Consider the following 26,250-nt stretch of genomic DNA (forward strand, 5'->3'; position numbering starts at 1 on the left):
AATGAAATCAAAGCAGTTTGCCCTTCTTTACATCAGCAGCCCAGCTTGCAGTCAGTCAGTCAGTGTCTCTCTCTCACTTATGAGTCATGAATGAAAGTAAAGCAAGTTAAATCAAAGCAGCTTACTCTCCTTTAGAAAGCCAGCCCCAGCACCCTGGCTGCTGCCTCTGCTTCCTGCTGCTAAAGAGACGGGCAGCAGGGAAGCAGCGTTGAGGAAAAGGAATCACGTTGGGAGGGCCAAAACCCATGTGATCTCTGCTCAGAGCCACCGGAATGCCATTTCTGGCGTTCCCCCTCCAAATGAGCCCTGGACCTAGCGATCCGGCGACTTGGCTCGCTTGCCCACAGAGAGGGCTCTGCGTGCTAGCTGTGGCATACATGCCATAGGTTCGCCATCGCTGCCCTAGGCCGTAGCTTTTCTTCCCAGTGGTGCTTTATGTAAATGTTCATGCTTGGTCTGTCTAAGGGGTGACTGGAGATGGTGCTGTGGAAGTAAAATTATGATACAGTGGGTGAAGGGAGAAGAAGAAAAGCAGAGAGAATTAAAAGTAGGAGAAGCAATGTCTAATTAATCTAAGGAAAAGCATAGAACAGTGCTAATTCTTTCTGCTGTCTTATCCCATCACACTGTCCTATAAAATGTTGTGCCATGTTGATGGTGCAATAGAAAAGCATTTACTCTTGAAGAGGAAGTCCTGTAGTATACCCCAAACAAAAAAGGATATAACATTTTGCTTTGATCATCAGCCCATTGCATAACTGAGCACCTGTTTCTACCCCTAAAGACCAGGGATGTTCATGTGAACAGTTACTTTGCATGCCTGTTTCAGATGGCCAGCCTTATTAGTCTGTTAGTAGCAAAATAAAACAGGAGACAAACAGAATGTATTCCAGCTCTGACTCACATTTATGCTGGAATAAATTTTATTAGTCTTTACAGGCGCCACTGAACTTCTGTTTCCTTCTCTATGCTTAAAACCATGAATATGCTTTTCTGCTTCTTTTCTTCACATGAGAGAAAGCAAAATGAGAGCCAAGTGTGTGCCCACCTTGCTTCTCTGTCTACATAGCTTTGTTCTCTTGACATACCTTTGCTCTGTAAATATGAACGGTTTAACAGATTTTAATTTTTTTTCCCACTTGAAATTATATTCTATTGAATTAATCGTGACACAGTTTCTATAGGTATGCTTAGGAAGAGTTATTACTTTGGAAAAATTCCTATAGTTGATTGTTACTCAATTTACCTCTGTGCTAATACTGTTTAAATAACCATGTTCAGTGAGACAATTTGTGTCTTTTCCTTAACAATCCATTTCTAAGGGTGTCCACAGTGGCCTAAAAGATCCTCTGTTACCTGCAGCAATAACATTACAGAATTACCCCATTTAGATTAGTTATCACTTGTGTGTGAAAAGGGAATGACCTGCAATTCCCATGAAAGCCTCATTTAATGGTGTGCATATAGTGCAGCCAGCTGCCTTTACATTTTCATTTTTAATTACAATGCTTTGCTGGCTTTTGGAGTTTATTGATTTCTTTACCTCTTTCCTGCTTTCTAACAGTTGCATCCCCAGTGTTGTAATTGCAAACAATTTGAATCCTTAGCACAACCTCTTATCATAAAAGGAATAAAGGTTTTATTTCTGCAGTCATGAATTTTGATGACATTGTGAAGGCAGCTGAGGCCACGGGCATGATAATAGTTGATGTTTATGTTGGTTAGTTGGGCACAGTGCTGGACTAAGGATTTTTGCTGAGGATAGCACGTTGAGCAGAGCTGTGCTCACAGTGAGAGTTTTGACTGCCTGTCAGGTCAACCCTCAGACCTCTTTGGATGTCACAGAAAATTAATGTGAAATCAAGGCATATATGCACTAACTACCCTTAACTTCCTAGCCTGGGTTCTGCTGATGGCTGGTTCCCATCAAAACATATTGGAAAAACAATTTTTAACACCTTATGGATATTGCATTCTTCATTTAAAATACCGTAGAGATGATTGAGATTATACTGGGTTTAGCAGCTCCTGTTTGATTCTGGCTGATATTGCATGCCACAGAAAAACCCAGAGAATAAAACAGGCCTTATTCTGGCCTTGTGAAAATCAGTTGGAAGTACAGAGGAGCAGGCTTTGCTTAAAGGCTTTCTGTGCTCAAAGAATCTTGATATTGGTCCTGGAGGGAGGTAGCTAAGTGGTAGCAAAGAGAACCGGGGCCATTTCCACACTACTCACCTTCTTCCGGAACGGGGTGCAACGTCACGAAAAAGCATGGAAGATAGCGTCTTCTCATGCAAGTTTTGTGCAACGTTGCACAAAACTCGTGTGAGAAGATGCTATCTTCCGTGTTTTTTTCGTGACGTTGCGCCCCGTTCCAGAAGAAGGTGAGTAGTGTGGAAACGGCCCAGGAGTCTTTCAGTACCTTAAAGGCTAATGAAATTTTATTCCATGAGATTTTCATGGGCTTCTTCAGGTGCCATGTGTGGATCCGCACTGTGTAGTAATTTTACGTAGAGATATTTTTTTAGAAAACGAAACAGGAGGGCATGGGCTTATGAAAAGCAAGAATTGCAGGGTGAAATGCAATCATGTAAAATTCAATTCTAATCAAGAAAAATACTAATTCGCTATTATGCTTGGCTAATTAAACAATTGTAATCAGATGGCCTCCTACCCTGGTTTGACCAAAGACTTGGGTCTTCTCACTCGTTACAAAAGTTCACTAGTTTAACATAACTAATATAAAGTTTCAATATTTTGCTTGATAAGATCTGAATTGTACATAATCACATTTTACCATTAACTTCCTACATTTCATGGCTTCCTTATCCACTGTTCTTTTAAAATACCCTTACATAAAATAACTACATTGCAAGGATCCTGTCTTTTCATCTGAAAAAGTGAGCTGGTATCCATTAATGAATATGCTGGAATAAAATTTTAGTTTGTACCTTGGTTTATCTCATATTATCCGATTATTGGAAGCATTTCCCTCTGGGAATCATTTGTCTCTTTGCAGCTCTGTAATTTCAGTAAGCAAGTGGATGGCACTTAAACCTAAAAGTGATAGTCCAAATAACGTGTTAATTATTTGGTGATTCACATATAGGACAGGTATGACTTTGCCCCCCCCCCCAGTTGGAATGAAGAGACAGACACCAGATTTGGGATATAAAGGGCCGTTTTATTGAATGACAAAATAATTTGCAACTGCGGCAAGGACCTAACTGGCGGTACAGGTCATCCTGAGACCTCTGCCCTGACCTGTCTTGACGAGCCACCCTCTGCCCCAAGTGCAAGCCATCCCTCTTATGGCTGTGCCCTGGCCTGGCCAGGTGATGTGGTTCCCCCTTAAAGCTCCCCCCGGCCACAAAGCTGGGGGGAGAACTGGCTTGTTCAGGGGTTTCCCACTGGGTGTTTGTCCTCACGACCGTGCCGTGAGGCTTCCAGCCGCTCCTGACAGACCCCAATTCCCTGCCAATGGGGATATGCCATGAGTGCTTGCCACCCCACTGTTTTCCCCCCTACTTCTAACCTGCCTGGAGAGTGGCTAAACCACTCCCCCCTTACAGTCAATTGCCCCCTCCATATTACCAGTGCAAGGTAGGTGAAAAAACTCCCCCTCCTCAAATGCCAATTATGGAATGGGAGAAAAATTCCTACCTGGCCCCGATAAATGGGGCTAAACTGCACTGAAATAGGGTGAGGTGGGTGGGCCATTCATGAGATGCAAATGGCTGCTAGGTGAGCAAAGCAGCCTTATGAGGCCTCTGTCGCCTCCCACCCCAGCATGCCCGGATGCCTGGGAAGCCTCGTCTGCCTCCCTCTCCTCTGGGGAGGCAAATCCTGGCCCCCCAGCCAAGTGGCTGCTGCCATGGATGGGGAGTGCCACATTCTGCATCATTAAGAGCAGTAATTCATGACAGCTAATATGGACCTGGTATGCATGACCGAGACTTCGGTGAGGGAAGGAGAAACAGTTGCTCTTGGTGAGCTGACCCTCCCGGTCATCCTGGTGACGGGCTTCAGGATTCCTTGGAGGTGATTGTAAACCTGTCCTTGAGCTCTGGGGTTTTTCCCAAGGCACTGAAGGAAGCTGTGGTACGGCCTGTTCTGAAGAAATTAACATTAGATCCTGCCGACCTGCTCAGTTACCAACCGGTTTCCAATCTTCCGTTTCTGGGGAAGGTGATTGAGCGGGTGGCAGAGAAGCAACTGCAGAATTTCCGAAGGAGACCTCGGCCCTAGATCCTTTCCAGTCTGGCTTCCGCCTGGGACATGGGGTCGAAACACTGCTGGTCACCCTTACAGACGATCTCCGCAGACATCTGGATCAGGGCGGATCAGCACTGCTGATTTTATTGGATCTGTCAGCAGCGTTTGATACGGTCGATCACGAGCTTTTGACCCACTGCCTTGCCGATGTGGGGATCCAGGGGACAGCTCTACAGTGGCTGGTCTCCTTTCTCCATGATCAGAGACAGAGGGTGGCGCTTCGGGAGAGAGTGTCATCTCGTAGGCTGCTGGTATGTGGTGTGCCACATCTGATCAACCGGGCGAGGGGGCGCATATAGATACTAAATTATTATTTAGTATCTATATGCGCCCCCTCGCCCGGTTGGTGCGGAGTTTCGGGCTTGGGTGTCATCAATATGCGGATGACACCCAGCTTTATCTGTTGTTGGACGGGTGGCCTGTATCCATGTTACTTTTGTATTAGTTGCATATGGATGCCATAAAAGAGACAAACAAATTGGAAACAGCAGGAAAAACTGGGCAGCATGAAAAGTTCACAACAATATACTAACACACAAAGAAACGACAAAGGGCCATATTTGTAGAGCCTAATTACTTCTTTATATGTAGCTGAGCACAGTGTACATGCATATAGTGGGTTTGTCTTGATCTCTCTCTGGAGTTTTAAAGGCATACTTATTAGATGATTCCACTTTCCTTTTGCATTTCCATGTATGTGGTTTAGAAAATCTGACTGAGTAGTCTGTGAGTTAATCTTAGATGTATTTCCTCATCTCTAGTCTCCCCCATCCCTCAACTTTCTCTATTGTTGGAGCTGCCAAATACACAGACTGGAAGAACCTGGTGCTGCACTTACTCAGTCCTTGTCCTCATTTTGTTCCCTTTGTTCTTCCTGCCTAGACTGCAAGTACACCTGCCACCAGGAGTGCAAAAGCCTCATCCAGCTGGACTGCAGCCAGCAGGACGGACAGACCTGCAACAAACCTTCGCCAGAAAACACCTTAACACAAAACTACTGCCAGGTATTAATTAAATGGTTAATGTTCTCAGATTGTATAGAATAAGGAATGGAATTAAAGAGTTTTGGAGTTAGCTGGAAGCTGCTAGAGGAAGCAGGAAAGGTTTGTGGGCATGAAATGACAGAATGTTGCATTCTTCCTTACTGGCAATTGCTGAAATCCAAAATTTTGTGTATTTACAAAGAGCCTAGAACTGATGCCATTTCTAGATCTGTAAACTGGCCTCATGTTTGTTCAGCATGTGATTTTTAATTTCCTGTAAAGTGAGGAGGTTGGTTGAAGTAGGCATACTGGAGAGAAACTGGTGGAAATATATAGCTACTTGGCTCTTTGCAGTGTCTGAAAAACATACGTAATTGTGGCAGGCAGGTCCAAGACAGAGAGAGAAGAAAGGACACTTGAGGAGGCCTAGCAGCATAAGTAAATGGTGGTGTAGCTGCCATATTCTCTACCCTAGGACAAAGTAAGGTAGTGTTTCTGAGCATATGCAAAGTCTTGGTTTTAACAATAAGCACAAATTGTCTTGCACACCTGAGTTCATGCAAAAGGACTTCAAGGTCAGAATTAGGGGTGTGCAGTTCAGTTTGGAATTCAGATTAAAATACTGGATTTTAACTGATTCAGTAATATCTGGGTAGTCCGAATCAAAAAACAGGTATCCCAAATTTTCAGAAAAATTCAGAGAAATTCAGCCATTGTTTTCCATGAGAAAATTACTCTGGAGGCTATCTGGTGGGCTGGAGGGGCATTTTGCAACCAAACTTCACCAAATTTGGAGAAAGCCTATTCCTGTTGGTCCTTTAAAGAGCCTCCAAGTTTCATGAAGATTGGATCCGAGGGCCAACTTTATGGGCCCCCAAAGAAGGTGCCCCCCTCCGTTATTCCCTAAGGGGGGAAATATCTGGGGGCTATCGGGGAGGATGGAAGTGGATTTTTTCAAGCAAATTCCACTAAATTTGCAGGAGACCTACTCCTAACTGTCCTCTAGGGATTCCCCATGTTTCAGGAAGATTGGACCCTGGGGCCCAATCCTATGGGCCCCTGAACAAGGTGTTCCCAGCCACTCCATTGTTTCCTTTGGGAAAAAAGTGAAAGCTATCTCCCATTGCCGAAAGACACTGCGGCAAGTCTGCCATGGCCAAGGCACACTCCCAAATGTATGCTGAGCTCATTCCAGAGAAAGCCCAACAGAACCAGACTGAAACACAGGAATAGAATCTCCCCAGAACTAAAATGAAGGCAGGGGACCAACATCACATCAGAGAATCACATCCATTCCACCCAAACCAAACTGAAGGAAAGGGATACTGTTGCAATGTAGCCCAACAGAAGCAAACTGAAGCAAGGGAATGCCTTGTGCTTGTGGCTGGGTTTTGCTTGGTTCTGTTCTGTGATGTTTCCTCACTGGTTGAACCCAGTGCCTGGCTGCTGTGAATGACACTGTTTCTGTTGGACTAAGTATCACCTTAACGAAGTTGGATAAATGTCCCCTCTGGAGGAAATGTTGAGTGTTGCTTCACAGTGAAGAACATTTCACAAAGTGAAGCATCGCTTGGAATGAGAAATGCAAAGCTTCCCTGCCAGTCAGAACAGAATGCCTTTGCATGTTGGTCTTGTATCAGGTTCGAAGCCATGCATCCATCTGAGAAGGCATGAAGAAAAAGCCTGGCATAATGTTGTCTGCAGATCTTCTTTCATGTTTATTCTTGCCCTGTTTGGGAAAAGGGGGAGGGCTTGTATCTTTTGTCTGTGCTCACTACTACAAATATAATTTGATTTGGGGCTTTAATGATCAGTTCTGATTAGCTGTATTTTGGTTTCAGTGCAAAGCTTCCCTGCCCTCTAATGGATAGAATCAGTGGAACTATACACACTTGCAAGTTCGTTATATAAGTTTAAGAGGAGCTGAAATGAAAAGTTGTCCAACAGGTCTAACAGCAACATAGATCAGTTTAAAAGCACTGGAGAGAGAGCACAGACATTGGTTTCTTGCTTCAGTTTGGCTCGCCTTTCCTCAGTGAAAGATCCACACTGTGGTATTTGCTAGAACGAGTTCAGCGACTTATCAAAGAAGCCACCATCCTGCTTAAAGAGATCAACAGACAGAACTTCTGGGAATTTTTGAGATGTCTGTCTCCTTAGCCAGAGACTCTTGCATCACCAGACTTTTGAGCTAGGTTTTTTGTTTTTTTTTAATGGATGGATGGATGTGTTGGTATCTGTCTGGGTCTCTCTCTTTCCTAAGTCTCAGTGGCTCTTGCCTGCTGAGGAGGATACATAGTCAGGGGTTCAACAACCTCTGCTTGAGAACTGCTCAAAGTTTTGGGGGTCTAATGTAGTAATATTATGCTGAAGTTGAAAATTTATTCATTTGGAAAAAAATGAACTTGTAATGAGTTTTAACCACTGGGAAGTAGAACTCGAACTTATCAATGGGATATCAGCCAACAACAGCTCCTTGTTCTGCTGATGGTACCTGGCATGGTTCTTTGGATGGAAGTTGGTAACTCCTGAGAAGCAAAGCCTCTTTGTACAACAAAAAATGGAGTTCTGATTGAATTAGGATGTACTGTCTTGGAGATCAGCCCTGTTGCCACTGAAATGATTTGAGTATATCTAAAATTAATGGCATCGCTCCAGAGAAATGGAGTACAGTTTGATTGTTTTCCTCCAACCCTGATTTCAGTCCAGAATCCTGACCACCACTCTCTGAACAAAACCTACAGTCATTAGTAGTATTCAGTGATAGGTAGCCAGGTAGGTCACCTGACTGTTGCATGTAAAGAAACTTGACCTAGATGTCTGATCTAAATGTGGCTTACCCCTCAGGAAGTACTTCTCTAAAGATGAATTTCTCTGTGTTGACAGTGTTACTTTAGTGCTGCATCCAGAAATGGTCTGAACAGTCTGATTGGATTATACTAGAGAAAGTGGCAACATTGCAAATCCCTATGCACAGGCAAAAAAAAAATGTCTTGAGCCATAACTTGAGCCAGCAAACAGACCTTAGTGGGGATTTAAGTTGAGAAGTTTAATATCAGTTAAACAAATACTGGCTGCCTTGGACTGGTTTAAAAAAAATGATCAGCAAATCTTATATGGCCTGGACAAATCCAGCTGTCTGTTCTGGCAGATGAGGAATGAGCTCCTGTATTTCTAAATTCAGGATTGTTCTAGGATTTTGGCCTATTTGCTTCTTGCACATAAAACTGCTTCAAAAGGGTTTTTCTTTTTCTACTGCTTCTCTCTAATGTAAAAACCAAATAACTACTTGAAGTGGTCAGAATCTACAACTAGATAAAGCATACATCTGTATATGTGTATGGATGGATGGATATAGAGATGGTCCGTATGTATCATTTATTTAAAATATTTTTACCATGCCTGTCTCCTAAGAATCACATATGCCACACCAAATAGCAATAAAAATAAAACGATAGCTTGATAATTGAGAACTGTAGACTGTAATACTGTGTAACTGACTGTTTCTGTATCCTATTGCATTGTTTATGGGATGTTCCAGCCATAGTTCATATTGACTTATATAGTCTGCCTTGAGTCTTACTAAGACTATAAATAAGATAAATAAAATAAACAAGCTACCCTCCCTTCCAAGCTTAGTTTCCCCATCAGTCAAATGGTAATATTAGTGACCTACTAAGCGAATAATCTAAATAAAGATTGTACAAAACTTTGTACTTTAAAAAGACCAGGCATGTGATGGTGAGAAGGAGCTGGCCCCGGCTTTTGCTAACCTCTGACTTTGGAGATGCTGAAATGGAAGGAGAAAGAGTTGAATGGAGCGAATGTTTTACTCAGCAACAGCACTTGGGGGAGCTGGAAGGCAATTGAATCCTTACTGAGATATGCCTGCAAAGTGATGTATCATGTAATGGCAAGGTGTCTTGGCTGTGCTCCAGGTGGAGAAGGAAAATAGCCATGTTGTCTGTTTGCAAAACTACCAACAACAAGTACCCCCAAGTTGTGTTGTATATATGGGGTTCTGGAATAGTGCCATTTTATGCTGATCAAACCTCAGATTTTATCTTTAGAATTTAGCTGTTTTTTGTAGTATAACTTGTTAAAGTCTGCCAGTAGGTTAGAGAGGATGTTGGCTGATAGTCAGGCAGGCAGGATATCATTGGGCCATAGTTGGTGAAGATCCTTTGTTTTATCTGTGTAAAGGCTCTGTACTGTGTGGCTTGCTACAGCCTACTTCCACTTCAGAGGATAGTAATAATAGGCAAGCTAAACATGTTGAATAGACTTCTACGGTCATGCCCATAAATTTATAAGCACTCTTATTTTAGTGCATGTACTTAAACATCTGTGACTTGCCCAAGTCCTTAGCTAATGAAGAATGTAGCCAAGCAATCCCAGGACCTAGTGCTGTGTTGTTTGCTATCCTTTCAGATACTATTTGGTGTCCATCAGACCCATGACTGCCCTCAGCCTTTCTCCTTAGAGGCTTATCTTTCTTTTAAAAGATGGCCTCTCATTGTTTCTTTCCTATAAGATGTATCTCACGGGGGTTAGCAAGCTCTAGGTCACTGTACTTCTGGTGGTGGTGGTTCTGAGCGAGCCTTGATTAGTAGTTAACTATGCAAGCGTATTGGACTGTGTGAACATCTTCTGTTGGAAGAGAGGGATAGTTTGGGAATGAGCCTTTGGTAGACTCATGAATGGAATCTTGGCCTCCAGTAGGTTTTTTAATTGGGCTGTTTTAAGCTCTGATTGGGTGAAATTGGAAGAATTGCACTATAAACAAAGACAGAATAATAGATCACATTGTGAAGAAGGAAGAGATTGTGGTTTATGCATGCATTGCTGAATTTACACACACATACACTGTGAAAGGGTTGGTATATTTTCCTTTTGACTAAATATTGCTAATTTTAGATCTGAACCATTTAGAGAATCCCTTTTGTCTCCCCTACTCCCCACCAGTCTCTTTATAAATAAACCAGGCACCTGTCAAATTTAATCTACTTTCTGTCATGTTGACAAGTACTGTCTCATTGTATACTGTATTCCTGCTGTCATTCTGCCAGTATGTATATCCACCTGTTTTGTATGTTCCTGCAGACAACTCTGTTTTGACAACTTCTGTGTTTGTTAAGGCACCAACTCACTTCCATGGACAAGTGCTGCCATGTTGAATATTTATGCACAAATGAAATAATCTCTATCAGAATTGGGCTTGATAGAAAATGATGCACTGACTCCCTACACAGAGTGAATGTTCCTCATTTATATATTGTTGCCAACCCATAAAGAAATCAACCTGTTCTGGATAAGGCACTCCAAGTCCCTCTAGTGATCTTTACTTTGCAGCTTGCAGAAAGCCACATTAATAATTACCACTACCCAAAAGAGTCAAAAGACTACTGTATGCTACCTCACTAAACACACATAAAAAGTAATATAGGATATAACTATTAATATTAAATAAAATACAATAACTTTAAAGTTATCAGTGTATCTCTGTGCATGCAAGGTTCTCTCTCCCTACCACAGTTGAATCTTGGCCAGCCCTTGTATACCTGGAGCGACGCTTCCCTCTCTGCCTTCTCACTTTCTCCTCAGCATGTGGCGCAGTAGCTCAGGCAAGACAATCAGATTTCCACAGGCCATGGAGAAAGGGGAGTAAATTTAGCACTTACAGTGGCCAGCTTGCTCTTTTCCTGTATGGCCACCGTGGTGGAGGGGCATTTACATTCTCTTCTCAGCAGCCAGCTTGCTTTCTTCCCAGCAGCTGCGCAGATGCTGGAATGAAAGTACAAAGGCTCTGGAGAGGGGTGGGAGTTGTTTGAGAGGACAGGCCCTTTACTTCCATTCCAGGCATGAGACCTGCAGTTTAGGGAGGCTTGCAGCTTACCTGTCTTCCGGTCCTTTTGGTGACTGCTATTTCAAAATGCAAGTTACCTGCCGGCTACAAGCCCTATGGGGCCAATGGCCTTGCCCACTTTCTTGAAAGTAGTTGTCATATCAGAAGAACCATAGGTGGTGTGTCAAAGAGCCTCATGTGGCTTCTAAACCTTTGACTGAGTATCACTGTTCTACAGAAACAGATTCTCAGCTTGAGGGACCACTGTCTTTACAGGTAGCAGCATAGGTCTCTGCTGTGGCATGTAGTGCCTTTGCCCAGCTTTGTTTGGTGTAGTCCTCTTGGCCTTTGCTGGGATGGCAGGGTATGGCCACAGTTACGTATGGTGCGACCATATCTTATTTGGACGATTGCAGTGCTCTCTGGGTGGGTCTACCTGTAGCTCAGTCCACAGCTGTAAGGTTGCTGTCTAGCATAAGTGGCCAAGAATGTATCTTGCAAGTTTGGAAGACCTACACTGGCTGCCTGTTCATTTCTGTGGTGCAGCTCAGAGCAGAACTACAAGTGACAAAAGGCACAGATTGGACACGTGTCAGCTTCCCTCAAGTTTTGATGGGAAATGTAGGCAGCTCGGCGGAATGTTGGACAAGTGACAGTTGAAAAGTCCGTTGGACAGCAGTCTGAGAGCCAAGCTGCAAGACTAGGATGCCTACATTTCTCATCAAAACTTGAGGGAAGCTGACAAGTGTCCAACCTGTGCCTTTTGTTACTTGTAGTTCCGCTCTCAGTCTTGGTGGTTTTTTTAATACTCTTAACAATGCAATCCTAAAAAGAATTAATCCAGTCTAAGCCTATTGAAACCAGTGGGCTTAGACTGGAGTAACTCTACTAGCATCAGGGTGTTTGAAGGACTGCTTGTTCCCATGTAAATGCCCATCAGAGGTTCTGACTCATGTGCTCCCACTTTTAGAAGTGAGGGGGATGACACTAGATGTACAGGGTGTTTCTGTTGTGACTTCTTGTCTCTGGCTGTTTTCACACAGCCATGCGCCCGGAAGATCGTGCGAAACTCAAGGCATAAAAACATCATCCTAGCATGATTTCCCAGCATGATCCCGTTTAATGGTGCTTTTTCTGACATCATTGGGTCATTAAAGGGGATCATGCCAGGAGATTGTGCTAGGAAGATGCTTCATGCCATGAATTTGCGCAGTCTCCCGGGTTACGTGTGAAAACGGCCCCAAAAGCTCCATCCCTGCTGTAGTTTGCTGGCAGATGTGAAGATATGTTTGTCTTTTCAGGTGTGTGCTGTCTTGATTTTGGATATATGCAGGGTTTTAAAAATTGTTTTTTATTATTATGTTCTTAACAGTATCCTAAATGTTTACTGTTTTAATGTGAGGTTTATGTATGATCTTATGTTTTACTATCTTTTCCTGAATTTGGAATGAGAAGTGTCATAGCTGAGAGTTTGTGGGATATGAATCTGTCCAATAAGCATTATCCCTCACCCCTGGCTTTTGACTGTACATATGGGTATGTATCTGCTGACTATGCAAACTGTATTTGACAAAGTGGGTCCTAGCCCAAAAAAGATTATGCTGCTGCACTAACATTGCTAGTAGAGTAAGATTCTGGAGAGGAAGGTATATAAAGCTCAGGTGAGGATGGGTGTTGGCGAGGAACTATTGGGGCATGTTGGTGCCCTTTGTAGGCAGGTGATGCCTTTCAGCTCTATATACCTCATATTGTTATGCCAATTATCATGGTTAATCTCATGCATGTCACAGCTTGAGGAGAATTGAGCCTGAAGCTCTGAATGCTTCAAAGCAGACTCCCCAAAAGGTTTAATTATAACAAGATCAGATCTATCACTGTGAGACAGATTTGGGATCCTCAACTAGTACGTATTTGATCCACAGTTCTTGTTTTAGATTGACATTTTTGTGATCTGTTATCAAGTGTGTCTGTAAGACATGTAAATTACATGGCACTTGTCCCATTCTACTTGTGCAAACTCGACCTAAATTTCAAAAATCCAGTGTGCTACTAGATTGTCTTCAAATAATGTGTATCATGAAGTGACCTTTTTTGGCATTAAAATTATGAATTTGATGCAACTTATAAAAACTGGCTTAATTAATTAATTAAAATATTTATACCCTACCTTTCCCTTGTAAGTCATCTTAAGCCACAATTGCAAAAATTAAACACTACGAAACACAGTAAAGACCCATTTATCTCCCCACAAGAATATTCCAGTAGCTTAAACCCCATTAAAAGTCCTCTTCAATAAATGGCCTTAAAGCACTTCCTAAAACCTTATAAAAATGCTGCCCCTCATCTCCTCAGGGAACCCATCCCACAAGGTGGGAGCCACTACAAAGAAGGAATGGGCTCCAGCTGATGATAGGCAGGACACCTTAAGTAGGGTAACAACTAGCAGGCAGCAACCAGAAGACCATACTTGATGCATAGGGACATACAGAGAGAGACAGTCCTTTTAGAAGACAGACTCATTGGTCAAGTAAGGGTGGCTATTGCTGCTGTGTGTTGAAATTAATGAAATCATACTCATAATTTCTGTAATGGAGGTGCACTTCAGGCTACAAATCTGCATGTTTAATGCACTTTCTTCAAGATTTGGGGCAAATAACATGAAAGGAAGGAAATACAGAGGGTTTGTATTTTTAAAACAGAATATTAAAAATGTGTTACTGTTTTAAGAGACTAGCTTCCATGCTGCTGTAAGTCAGCCCAGATCAGGTGGTCTTGTGTCACTTCTGAAAGACACTTGAATTGCCAAACTAGAGTGTCAGACTAGGATCTGGGAGACAGATTTAAATCTTGGCTCAGCTATGAAGCTCACTTGGTAACCTTGGACCAGTCACTTTCTCTCCACCTAACCTTTCTAATAGTGTAGTGAAGATAATAGAGGAAACTACTCATACCACCTTGAAGGGAAAGGTGGGATAAAAACGGATAGGTAGATATCACAAACCTGAGGAGCAGTCACCAAGATGCCTCTGGTTTTTCAAGCTTAATCCTTGGCTTTTTCCTTTCTTTTCTCTGGCCTAAGTTGTTGCTTTTCCCATCTGCCACATTCAACGAGCAGGCAAAAGCAAGAGGGCTCCTATGTCCATTGGCTATCACTCCCAAGAGGCAAGCAAGGACATGTGAATAGGCAAAAAAAGGAGATCCAGCACAGGTCTGGCCATGCTGAGAGTGCAAAGAAAGATGTTAATGTTGAGAATGCTGGTGGTCCAGAGAGTAAACACTTTGGTCCAGTTGCTAAAGTCACAAAGTTCCTGGCATATAATTGAAAGAGCATACTTAAAAATAATTTTAAAGTAATTAAACAAAAATCTGTCCAAACCTGACAATTTTTTTCAGGTATCTTCTTTTCAGCAATAATGGTTTAGAGCAAAATGCCTGATACTAGCACTGCTAGCTACCGCAAATTTTGTTGCAGTTTCACTGCATTTGCATTCAGTTTACATTCATACTGCTGTCAGGCAGTGCGTTTGTTGCTGCACTCTCATCTCAAGAACAAAGTAGTGTTGTGCTGGAAGAAGACAAGCTGAAGGATATGTCATTTTGTATTTTATATTGCCTCAGTATATTTTGCCCTGGGCCCATCCAGAAGGTTTTGTAATTCAATGGTTCCTGCTTAAGTACAGATTGTTCTAATGTTCTCACGGCACAGTGGTTTCAGGAATACAATAAGGCTTCACCAGATGCTGTATGGATTTGCATATTCTTCCTTTTCTGTCAGATTAGATGAGCTAAAGTCTCTTACATTTTAACATCCAGTGTATCCTGCATTTTACTTTGTTTGGATATTCAAACCTGGCATTCTAAACAGAAAGAAAAGACTGTATGAATACTTAAATTTAGTCACAACTAGCTGAAAGTAAGGGTGTGTTTGTTGTTGCTGTTTGCTTATTTCTTTTCCCCAAAGCTGTGTTTAAAATAAAAATAATAAAATAAAACCTTCCATTGAGGCATAACTGATCCTGACAGCACAGAGGAACAGTTTATATACATATTTATAGACTGTAGTGTTTTGTTTCCAACCTGTTGGGGATTTGGCCTGGGCAGAATGTATATTTAAAAGAACTGTTTCATCTTGAGGGCAACAAAACAGCCAATACATTATTGATGGTCCCAATAATAAAAACACAGGCAGTGAAGCATTGTCATTTGTCATTCTGACATTCCTTTTGGTTTACTTCCTTGCCCGGCCCATCGGGCAGGGGGTGGGGAGCCTTTGCCAAGTATTTTTTTTTTACTGAGAGATGGGGGGAAAATACCAGCTGCTTCAACACATGCCAACATTTGCTATTGTGGTAGGTGGCTAGGTGATGCAGATCAGCTTTGATATCCTGTAGCTACCAGTTAACAACTTCCCAGAACCACACTTATGCATATGATGCATGGCCTCCATTTTGTACCTGAAACATCCTCCATTTTGTACATGAACCAGCAACCAGCATGACCTTAAGGAGTGTTTTTTAAATATCCGTATAATAGAGGAGCTATTGTTTGCCAACTCCAGGTTGGGAAATTCCTAGAAATGTTTGGAGATGGGAGGGACCACCATGCAGGTTATAACACCATAGAGTCCCTCTCAAAAGCAGCTATTTTCTCCAGGGAGACTAATCTCTGTAATCTGGAGATCTCCAGACCTACCTGGATATTGGCAGTTGTGAAACCTTGATGTTATTTGATGCTTATGTCCTTAACCAAAGACCAGTATATAAAAAAGTTGATTTTCATTCAAAGTCTGGCAGAAGGTGGTTAGGGATCAATATTGTCTTGTAAAATAAAAGCCCATTTCCCTTTCCCATTGCAGCCCCACCAAAGCTACTCTTGAGGGTTAGAAGTAAATTCCCCTCTGTCACAGCTATCTGGACCAAGATAGGAATGGACATTTTGTAGTAGTTATACTTTCCTCAGCTAGTACATGAACAGACTTATAATTTTACATTCAGTTGTATAAAGGTTTTTTTCAGATATTAATTTTGAGTAGAAATCTGAGTTTAGGACATCTCCCTCTCTTAGAGCATATACAGTTGATCAGTCAAATTGCACGGTATATTACATTGTATATTCTTTGCAGACACAGAGCGGAACTACAAGTGACAAAAGGCACAGGTTGGACACTTGTCAGCTTCCCTCAAGTTTTGATGGGAAATGTAGGCAGCTTGGCGAAATGTTGGACAAGTGACAGTTGAAAAGTCCATTGGACAGCAGTCAGAGAGCCAAGCTGCAAGACTAGGATGCCTACATTTCCCATCAAAACTTGAGGGAAGCTGACAAGTGTCCAACCTGTGCCTTTTGTCACTTGTAGTTCTGCTCTAAAACAGCAGTCTTGTTGCAATGGAATGGAGGGATTAGCTGTACTGAAGGAGAAGTAAGTGAACTGGTGTGGGTTTTTTAGTTTTAATGGGGGAGGTATGTGTCAGTACTGGAGAAGGGGAAATTAACAACCATCAAATAGCTAAAAAGAAAAGGGTTGGAATTATTGAGGGGCGAATGGCCGAAATGTGCCCAGTGACTGATTTAAAAAAAACCAGTTTTAAAGATATCCATGCTTACTCTTTTACCAAAGTGCAATGGTAAGTCTATAAAGAATCGAAAAAAATTAAAAGTTCACAGAGTCATTTACTTATCATTATTTTATTTATTTTTATTTTATATATCACCCACCTTTCTTGCTGAGACTCAAGGGAATTTCAGAATAGAAAACAATTGAACAGCAGAGACCTCCCATTAACTCTGCAATAGGACGAGGGTAATGGAATTGGATGAAAATGCAAACAAACAAAAACTGTTTGAGGCATACCATAATACAGAAAATGGGCAACAAGCAGGGCTGCCATGTCCCCCGCTGTGCTAAGGCTGTCAAGTCTCTGTCCCCAGCCACCGCCCTCACTGCTGCTTAGCTGGCTGGGTGGGGGACAGGGGAGGCACTTGGAAACATGCATTGGAAACATGCATTGGAAAATGCATGCATGCCCACCTGCATTGATGGGAAATGATGTCATTTCTGGTGCAATGCAGAAGTGATAGATTGCGCCAGGGGCCAATGCTCTAAAAATTGGCCCCAAACAGTGTTTGGGGTCAAATTTTAGAGAATTGGCCACCATAGTGACACCTGGCTTCTGTGTTGTGTCAGAAATAACATCATTTTCCAGTGATGCAGGAGCAGGGGGTAAGTATCCACTGCCCCCCCCACAGCAAGAATGGGGTGTGGTGGGTAGGTGAGTAGACCGCACCTCACACAGGCACACAAACCTTTCACACTCCTTGCCACCCAGGCAAGTAAAGGCCGGGAGTCCACCATCTACCACCTGTTTAGCCTCCATTATAAAGGCAGAGAACCCTGACCCAAATCCTCACGGGGTCCCCTCTCTCCTGTTCCAGAGTCTCCACCACACAGGCAGCCAGTTTCCTATAGGTACCTCCCCCCACCCAGCTACAATCCAGGGCTATTGGGGAAAAGGGAACTCAAAGGTACTTTATCTACACTCTACTACCATTTAGATGAGGCCCAATTAATGTGACCAGAGCGTTTGTGTGTGTGTTAGATATTTCCCCTCACCTAACGATTTCAAGCAATCCAAGGTCAAACTTTACATGATAGAATATAGGAGTGAACAGATTTTAAACTACCAAACATACTGGGGTTGAACTGGAAAAGTTTCAAAATAGAAGAACAGATTAACAGTCAGCTATTTTTCTGCTACATCTCTGAGCAGTGTCTCAAACTCTTCTCCCCTTCAGTCTCTCTCCTGCCTTCTTTTCCCTCCAACAGACTCTAATTCTGATTGGCCTTGCATTCCACCCGCTCCCATTGGTTGTATGTCAGGAGAGGCAGGGCTGTCTGTCACAGCCCTCAGCATCCCCAGTTCCCAGGTTTCCTCTAAAGAGGAACCTTAACAAAGGTAGAAAAGAATGCACTAAAAGGAAGGTGATACATTCAAAAGAATTGCATTAGATTAAGAACCTATCCCTTGTATTAGCATCACAGCTAATAAAGTGCCTGCAATGCTTTGCATAACCATGTTCTCCACAGCTCTCAGTATCTTAATGCAGTTAGCTGAAGGTGTCGAGCAATGTATGTGTGTATGTGTGTGTGTGGATGGATGGATTTTCAGCAATAAGATATTGACCTTTAAGTGATGGGGAAGTCCAATAGCTCTGTAATCAAAGTGCTATCTTTAGAAAAGACATCTGAATTTCCTGCAAAACAAACATGTATTTTCTGCAGTGTTACATATTGCCTAGAAAGCTTGCTGCAGTCCAGGCTGCAACACAATCCTTAATCCTAATTAGTGGTGTTTAAACATTTGCTGGTTTGACTTGCATTCTGTTCACCACTTGTGAAGAGGGATCTGATTTTTCAGTGATCGGTTTGACAGGCAATCGACCTTTTCGTAAGTGTTCAACAGGTTGCTTAACTGCATTCCTTCTTAACCATACAGTGCAATTAGACTTTCATGTATGCATGTTCTCACAGTGTGAATGGCTGCCTACAAGAGGCTTCAGATCTGTACTTTTGCTGTGAATCAGCTGTCTGGGAGCAGAATCACTCCCATTGCCAGAGCCACTCATGGCCTTAACCAGGAGCTGCAAGAGGCTCTCTTGGGAACCTGCAATGCCAGCAACAGGAAGCCTGCCAGAACTGCGGCAACATCGAGAAATGCTGCTGCAGCAGCAACACAGTATGGCACTTTAAGTCCCAATTCAACTACAGCCAACAGCTGCCAAGCCTGCCAGGATGGCAGCAGCAAAGAGGGGGAATACTGCAGTAATGGAAACACAGCATGGGGATTTTAAGGCTTCTAGTTCTTATAAGAAGTCAGAGGAATTGGTTGAGCATTTGCAGCCTGCTCCAGGCCATGCAACAGAGACCCAGTGAAGAGAAGAACAAACCAAATGTGGCTGCACACCCTCTGCCCTCTCCAGTTCTGAGGCTCTGCGAGCCCAAACAGGACAGAAAAGGGTGTGACGGTTAAGGGAGCCATGAAGGGGAGGGGCAAGGAGGCCACTGAACTCTACACAGACTGCCCCAAATACAGGGATTGTGGGGTGGGTCAGAACCCACACTCAGCTCAGCTTGTAGTGGGCTTCCACACCATCTCTGCAAAAAACAAACAAACTCTGTTTTGAGAAGCTGACACACAGTAAAATTCACATTCCACATCCAACAACCTTCAAAAGCCATTCGGTCTGTTTTCATGTTAAGCTTCCAGTCTGCTTATGAGTCTGCTTTTCAGTGCTCATTCTTTGTGGACAGCGTAGTATGTTGCGGAGCTGTAGTTGTCTGAACCTGACAGCTACTTTCAGGATCCTGGCATAGGGCTCTCCCTGTCTGAAGAGAGAGATGGTGGTGAATTCTGCCTGTCTGCAGAAATATAAAATGATTTGGGGGGAGAGGATTTTTGCAGTTGCAGAATTGATGGTTGGCTGTACAAGGAACATGGAGGTCATATCTTAACAGAGAAAGCAGCATGCCAGAAAAAGAAAATTCCTAATTTGTCAGCTGCTGTGAATCATCTGGATTTCAGTAGGTTTAAGCACAGTTAACTCTGTGTTTGGATTGTGGTCCAGACTCCTAACATCCTCTGAGCTTCACCTAGTTCTCTGTCAGAGCAATAGTTGGTTCAGTTCAGCCTCTCTGAAACTTGAGCCAGGCTGTTTGCCACTTGAACGCTTGTTTTTGCCCATGACATTGTTTCTATTTGATTGAATGACTCCCACAGATGAAGCATTTAATATTTCAATATAGGAACTATAATACTTTATCTTAGTGATTAGTACTGAGATGCATTGAGGGAGACTGCAAAAACAATAGAAGAGCTTCAAATGAAAACAAGAAAGGTGCTCGCCTAAGTTTCAGAGAGCCCTTTGCAATCGTTTGCTGCTGCAACCTGTTGTAATTGGAGAAGGTAATGGACTAGGTTGTTTCAAATTGCCACTTCAAAACTGCCAAGCAGTGACCTTATTAATTTGATATGGTTACATGCTTGTTTGCAGATTGCAAGGGCTTTCTTTTCTCTTTCTTCTGAGGCATCATTGTGACTGGTAGAGTTGCCAGTGGGCACTGAGGCATCATTGGAGGCATCCAGAAGGCTGGGTTGGCACCAGGTAAGTAGCCCGCAGTGCCCACTGTGGTGTGCTGATTTTAGAACCCCCCCCCCAACTCCCCGGTAGTAATCCAAAGGCCCTTGTGCCTCCAGTGTCCGTTGGTAAGGATCTAACCCTGCCCCCATTTGCTGCTTAGCAGTAGCAGCCCAGTACTCATTCCTGCTACATGTCTCCACTTCTGTTCTGCACAAAAGCAACAAAAATAATAATGCAGCAAACCTAGGAAACTTGATATTGTAACAAGTAAAGAAGGGGAGAGTAGCAGATTGAAGCTGATGTCATCTGGAAACATAGTTACCCCTGCATATAAGAATGATGGCAATTGAGTTATATTTGAATAGTGTTGAATCACCCCCTTAGTAACACACATTTTGAGCAAAATAGTAAAGAGCCCAGTAGCACCTTTAAGACTAACGCAACTTAACTGTAGCATAAGCTTTCGAGAACCACAGTTCTCTTCCTCAGATGCATGGAGAGTATGAAGAAACTGACCATATATATATATAGGTGGCAAGGGGAGAGGGGAGTAGATGCAAATCAGTTGCAAAGGTCATGAAAGAAGTGGAGTGCACAATCCAGGCTGGGATGTGCCTTATACTGGAAACCCACTGACCGATACTCATATCTACATGCCTCCAGCTACCACCCTAAACATACCACTTAGCTGATTGTCTACAGCCAAGCCTTACGTTACAATCGTATCTGCTCCAATGCTCTTGATCAGGACTCCCACTTAAGAGATTTGCAAGCATTTTTGGGGCTAAGTACCTGCCAAATGAGGTGAGGAAACAAATCAACAGGGCCAGACTAGTACCCAGAAGCAGCCTGTTCCAGGACAAACCTAAAGGAACTAACAACAGAACACCATTGGTTGTCACCTACAGTTCCCAGGTCAAACCCATCCAACGTATCATCAGTGAACTATAGCCCATCCTGGAAAACGATGCCTCTCTTTCACAAGCCCTGGGTGGAAGACCTCTGCTTGCCTATAGACAGCTCCCCAACCTTAAACAACTTCTCACTAACAACCATGAATTGACTAGCAGCGTCACCAACACAGGTACCAGACCCTGCAACAGACGTAGATGCCAACTCTGCCCTCATATCTACCCAGGAAATACGATTACAGGAGCCAATGGCATCAACTACACTATCCCTGACTCTTACAGCTGCTCATCCTCCAACATGATACATGCCCTCATGTGCCAACAATATGTCCATCTGCTCTGTACATTGGACAAACCAGCCAACCTCTGCACAAAAGAATAAATGGACACAAATCTGACATTAAAAATGGCAACATCCAGAAACCAGTAGGAGAACATTTCAATCTTCCAGGACATTCCATCAAGGACTTAAAAGTCACCATAGTTCAACAGAAACCTTTTAAAAAAAATCTCAACAGGAAGCTGCTGAATTGGAATTTATATGTAATTTTTTCTCAGTCAGACATGGATGGAATAGAGACTATGCATGGTTATCTCAGTATCAGAAGTAACTGCCTTTCAGGCATTCTATTCATATTCAGCTATGGAGGGGAGGGGTCTCCCTCAGCTTGGATTGTGCACTCCACCTCTTTCATGACCTTTGCAACTGATTTGCATCTACTCCCCACTCCCCTTACCACTTACATATATCTGGCCAGTTTCCTCATACCCTCCATGCATCTGATGAAAAGAACTGTGGTTCTCGAAAGCTTATGCTATAGTAAAGTTGGGTTAGTCTTAAAGGTGCTACTGGACCCTTTACTATTTTGCTACTACAGACTAACATGGCTAACTCCTCTGGATCTATGACCATGGAAAGCACCACATTCAGCCAAATGGAGAGGAAATGCATAAACATTTTGAGCAGACATGGGTTTTGAAAAAGCTTTCCAGGGCGTATTTTTGCAAGACTGTGTGGTCTTCAAATGTTCTTCAAATGTTCTTGAAGGACTTAGTGCTCCCTTAAGAGCCTAGGGATTATACTGGATCCAGTATTGCTGCCAGAGAAGCACATTAGGCAGCTCCAAAAAAATTCCTTCTTCCAACTCAGTCTAGCCAAGGAGATGGTCTTCTACCCTGACTCTGCCAATCTGGCCATGTGGATCCGTGCCATGGTAACATTAAAACTAGATGACTGTAAGGCCCTCAAAGTCAACTTGGAGACTCCAGTAGGTACAGAATGCTGCAGCTCACTTATTATGAGGAATTAGGCAGAGTATGCATATCCATTGGCTGCCCATCAGTTATTGGGCTCAATTCAAGGTTTTACTATCACAAGGCCCTTCATGGCCTCTCTTCCTATGCTCTGCCACAGCAGCTTTGCTCATCTGAACAGGGTCTTCTGCAGGTGCCACCCTGCACATGGGCAAAATCAACTGTTCTCTGTACACATACCTTCTCTGTGGTGGCCCCCACTTTATTGGATGGCCTGTCTGAAGAAAGTTCTCACTCTCTTGGTTTTCTGCAAACTAAGCAAAATTGATTTATTGGAGGGTTTTTTTATTCAGGCAATAGGACTTTGCTGTAAGGAAATGGTTCCGAGAAATGCTTTAGTAAACAGGAAGGTACTATAGACTATACTACTGTTGCTGTAAATATGCTCCTGTTGAGTAGTTTCTGCAGTGTTTAATATGTCATGCCAAACAGTTTGTTTTGTTTCAGCTCTGCATTGGGATTTATGCTTGCTTTCAAATCTCTTCAGTCCATACTTTATTGCATTGTTCATTGAATGTCTCAGTCATTAATCATATTGACTTACACTGTGTAATCTGTCTTGAGTCTCAATAACAAAGAAGGACCATAAACAAACTCTGCAGTCAGTCTGTTTTTAAGAAAACATTTTCCCTAGTTTATAAAATGAGGCTGCTTTAGTACAGGAACCCTCCATATGTGAGTAGGTTTTAGCCTGTTGGTTTTCTAATTATGAGAATCATATACATTTCTGAGATGGCTGCTTGGTTTATAAAATCATGCAGTTTTATGCTGTGAAGTTTTGTTTGTTTGTTTGTTTGTTTGTTTGTTTGTTTGTTTGTTTATTCGATTTTTAACCCACCCTCCCAGTGAACGGGCTCAGGGTGAGGTACAATAAAATACTCAATGAGCATTTAAAATATATGTAAATATATAAATAGACTTTAAAATGCAGAAAACATAACTACATAAATACCTAAAACAGCATATCAGATGGTGGCCCCCTCCAATTTCCCCAATTTGAACATAAACAAATCAAGAGGAGTGGGTGGGGGCCATAGTTTGATAATATTCTGGTAGCACCCCCCTGGCAGGAGACTGGTAGGGAGGCTCCTAATCAATCAGAAAGTCAAAGACTGTCCTCAACCATATGCCTGGTGGAACAACTCTGTCTTACAGGACTGCCAAAAGGACATAAGGTCTTGGTGGGCCCACGTGTCCTCCGACAGAGAGTTCCACCAGGTTGGGGCCAGGACTGAAAAAGCCCGGCCCTGGTCGAGGCCAGCCAGGCCTCCCTGGGGCCGGGGACCACCAGCAAGTTCTTATATGCTGATCTTAATGCTCTCCAGTGTACATATGGGGAGAGATGGTCCTGCAGGTATGCTGGTTCCAGTCTGTTTAGGGCTTTAACGGTCAAAACCAAAAACTTGAACCTAATCCGGAATTCCATGGGGAACCAGTACAGCTGCTGCAAGATGGGAGTTATATGTGCCCTGTATGGTGTGCCCATCAGGACATGTGCAGCAGTGTTCTGGACCCGCTGTAATTTCCAGGTTAACCCCAAGGGAAGCCCTGCATAGAGCGAGTTACAGTAGTCTATTCTGGAAGTGACCATTGCCTGGATCACTGTAGTTAGGTCATGAGTTGACAGAGCACAAGCTGCCTGGCCTGTCAAAGATTGAAAAATGCAGGCTGGGCAACTACCATGACCTGGCCCTCCATCGATAAGGAGGAATCCAGTATTGCTCCAAGACTCCGGACCAATGAGACAGGCACTAATGGTGCCCCATCAAAGATCATGAGCTGGACTCCCAAATCTGGCAATTTCCGGCCCAAGTACAGGACCTCCATCTTTACCAGGTTCAACTTCAGCCGGCTCTGCTTTACCCATCCAGCCACAGCCTCCAAAGCTCTCACTAGGACATCAGGGGCAGAGTCAAGCCAGCCGCCCATCAGATACAACTGGGTGTCATCCGTATATTGATGACAACCCAGTCCAAAACTTCGCACCAGCTGGGCAAGGGGGCACATATACAGGTTGAATAGCAAGGGGGAGAGTATTGCCCCTTGCAGGATGCCACACACCAAAAGCTGGCATGTGGATAAGCTCTCCCCAAGTGCCACCCTCTGTCCCCGACTGTGGTCATTTGTGTAGTGGGAAAACCCAAAGAAGAGTTTTATGGCAACTTAAAGACTAACATATTGATTACAGTATAATCTTTTGTGAGCTTGAGTCTACCCAATGATGTGCCGCTTGTGAAGGGGACTCCAAGCTCTTGTAAATTCAGTTTACAGTAAAATTAGTATTCTTTAAGGTGGCACACGATTCTTCTCTGGTTTTTGCTGCAGCTATCCTGCTAGAATTCTTTATTGTGTACCCGTCTAAAGCTGCCAGCCACTGGCCTCATTCCTGCATCCGCAGGTAGCAGTCCAGTTTAAATGAAGCACGGCGCCATTGCAAGTCCCACAGGAATCTGCTTTTGCCTTAGCCAGAGTCATGTTTAAATCGGGCCTATGTTTTGGCATGTCACTTAACATGAGATGCAAAGTTTTTCCCTGAGGGAGTTTTTGTTTTGTTTCTAATGTACGGAATGCACCTATAGAGGCCACAATCAGAGGGGGAATACCAGGCAGGAAGGAGGGCAGTCTCATTCTATACAATTCCTCTGAATTGCCTGCTAAAAGAATACCTCGTGTATTTGTAGAACTGAAATTGAATGGAAGCTTATTTTATTTGCTATTTTTATGTCATACCACAACAGGGCTCAAGAGACCTTCATGCCAACTGACAATAAGATTGTAATGACAACCAAGCCATTAGAACACAATAGCATTATCGCAAAATCATTATTTATAACCTGCTAAAGCTAATGGACAGCACACAGCAGCAGATATAATACTACCAGTTCAGCTGGGAACAACAATCTGAAATAAAAACATTGCAATGAATGTTTGAGTGTTAAGAACAGAACCGGTATGTTGAACTTCTTTAGGGAGGGAATCCTAAAATGAAGGGACAGTTACAGCGAGAACCCTGCTCCTTTTCTCGAGAAATGAATTGGGGACCACTGCAGCTATTTAAGCACCAGTTTCATAGGCTCAACGCTCCACCCTAGTTCCAACTTGTGTCTCTTCTAGCACCCCCTCTAAATTAGAGACTGAGGGAAAGTGACTTTCCTAAGGCCAGAAAGTAAGTGTGTGGCATAAAGACTATTAGCCCATAATTTATTATTTCTTTACACAGATTCAAGTACTATTTTGCCAAGGCTAGACAATGAGTCTACAACTGTCTGATGCAATTCCAGAAGGGGCTTCTGTGCTTTAAATAGATGTGCAGGTAGCAGTTTTATTCATCATGTAATTCCAGGATTCCATTCTGGAAAAGTGAATTTAGCAAAGAATTTTTGGGAGGTAGGTTGAAAATATACTTCATTCATAATGGTCACTGCAATCAGCATCCACTTATCGGATATTAGGAAGGAAGGAAGGCGTTCAGTTTATTAGATTTTATAAAGTGTTTAGAAACTGCTGAAAACTAAATGTGGATTCTGGAAGGTAGGTGGAAACAAAAATGTTGAGGGCTGATCTAAAAAAGGGCGATGGGGCTGGGGAATTGAGAAGAACAGAAGCAAGTTACATGTCTCTGGACAGATTGGAAGGAAGCTTGTTATATTGTGCCTTGAGGAGGCACAGGATTTAGTTGCTGGTGGGAGGGGAGGAGTTGGGGGTGGGATGAGATGGAGGAGGCCTTAAGGACCATTCAGGTCCATTCAATCCCTGCTTGGGGAATTTCTGGAGATTTGTTAGCAGTGCC

The 26,250-nt window shown here is 43.0% G+C and overlaps 1 protein-coding gene across 1 annotated transcript in view; it reads left to right on the plus strand.

Annotated features, from left to right (window-relative positions):
• The window catches only part of RASSF5 (Ras association domain family member 5), a 133,510-nt gene that overhangs the window by 37,855 nt on the left and 69,405 nt on the right, over positions 1–26,250 (plus strand). The window contains exon 2 of the mRNA XM_054981730.1: positions 5,158–5,279. Within this exon, the coding sequence (XP_054837705.1) occupies positions 5,158–5,279 (122 nt within the window). The remainder of the gene's footprint in view (positions 1–5,157; positions 5,280–26,250) is intronic.

Source organism: Eublepharis macularius, chromosome 5 (genome assembly GCF_028583425.1).
Source record: "Eublepharis macularius isolate TG4126 chromosome 5, MPM_Emac_v1.0, whole genome shotgun sequence".
In the NCBI taxonomy this organism is placed as follows: Eukaryota; Metazoa; Chordata; class Lepidosauria; order Squamata; family Eublepharidae; genus Eublepharis; species Eublepharis macularius.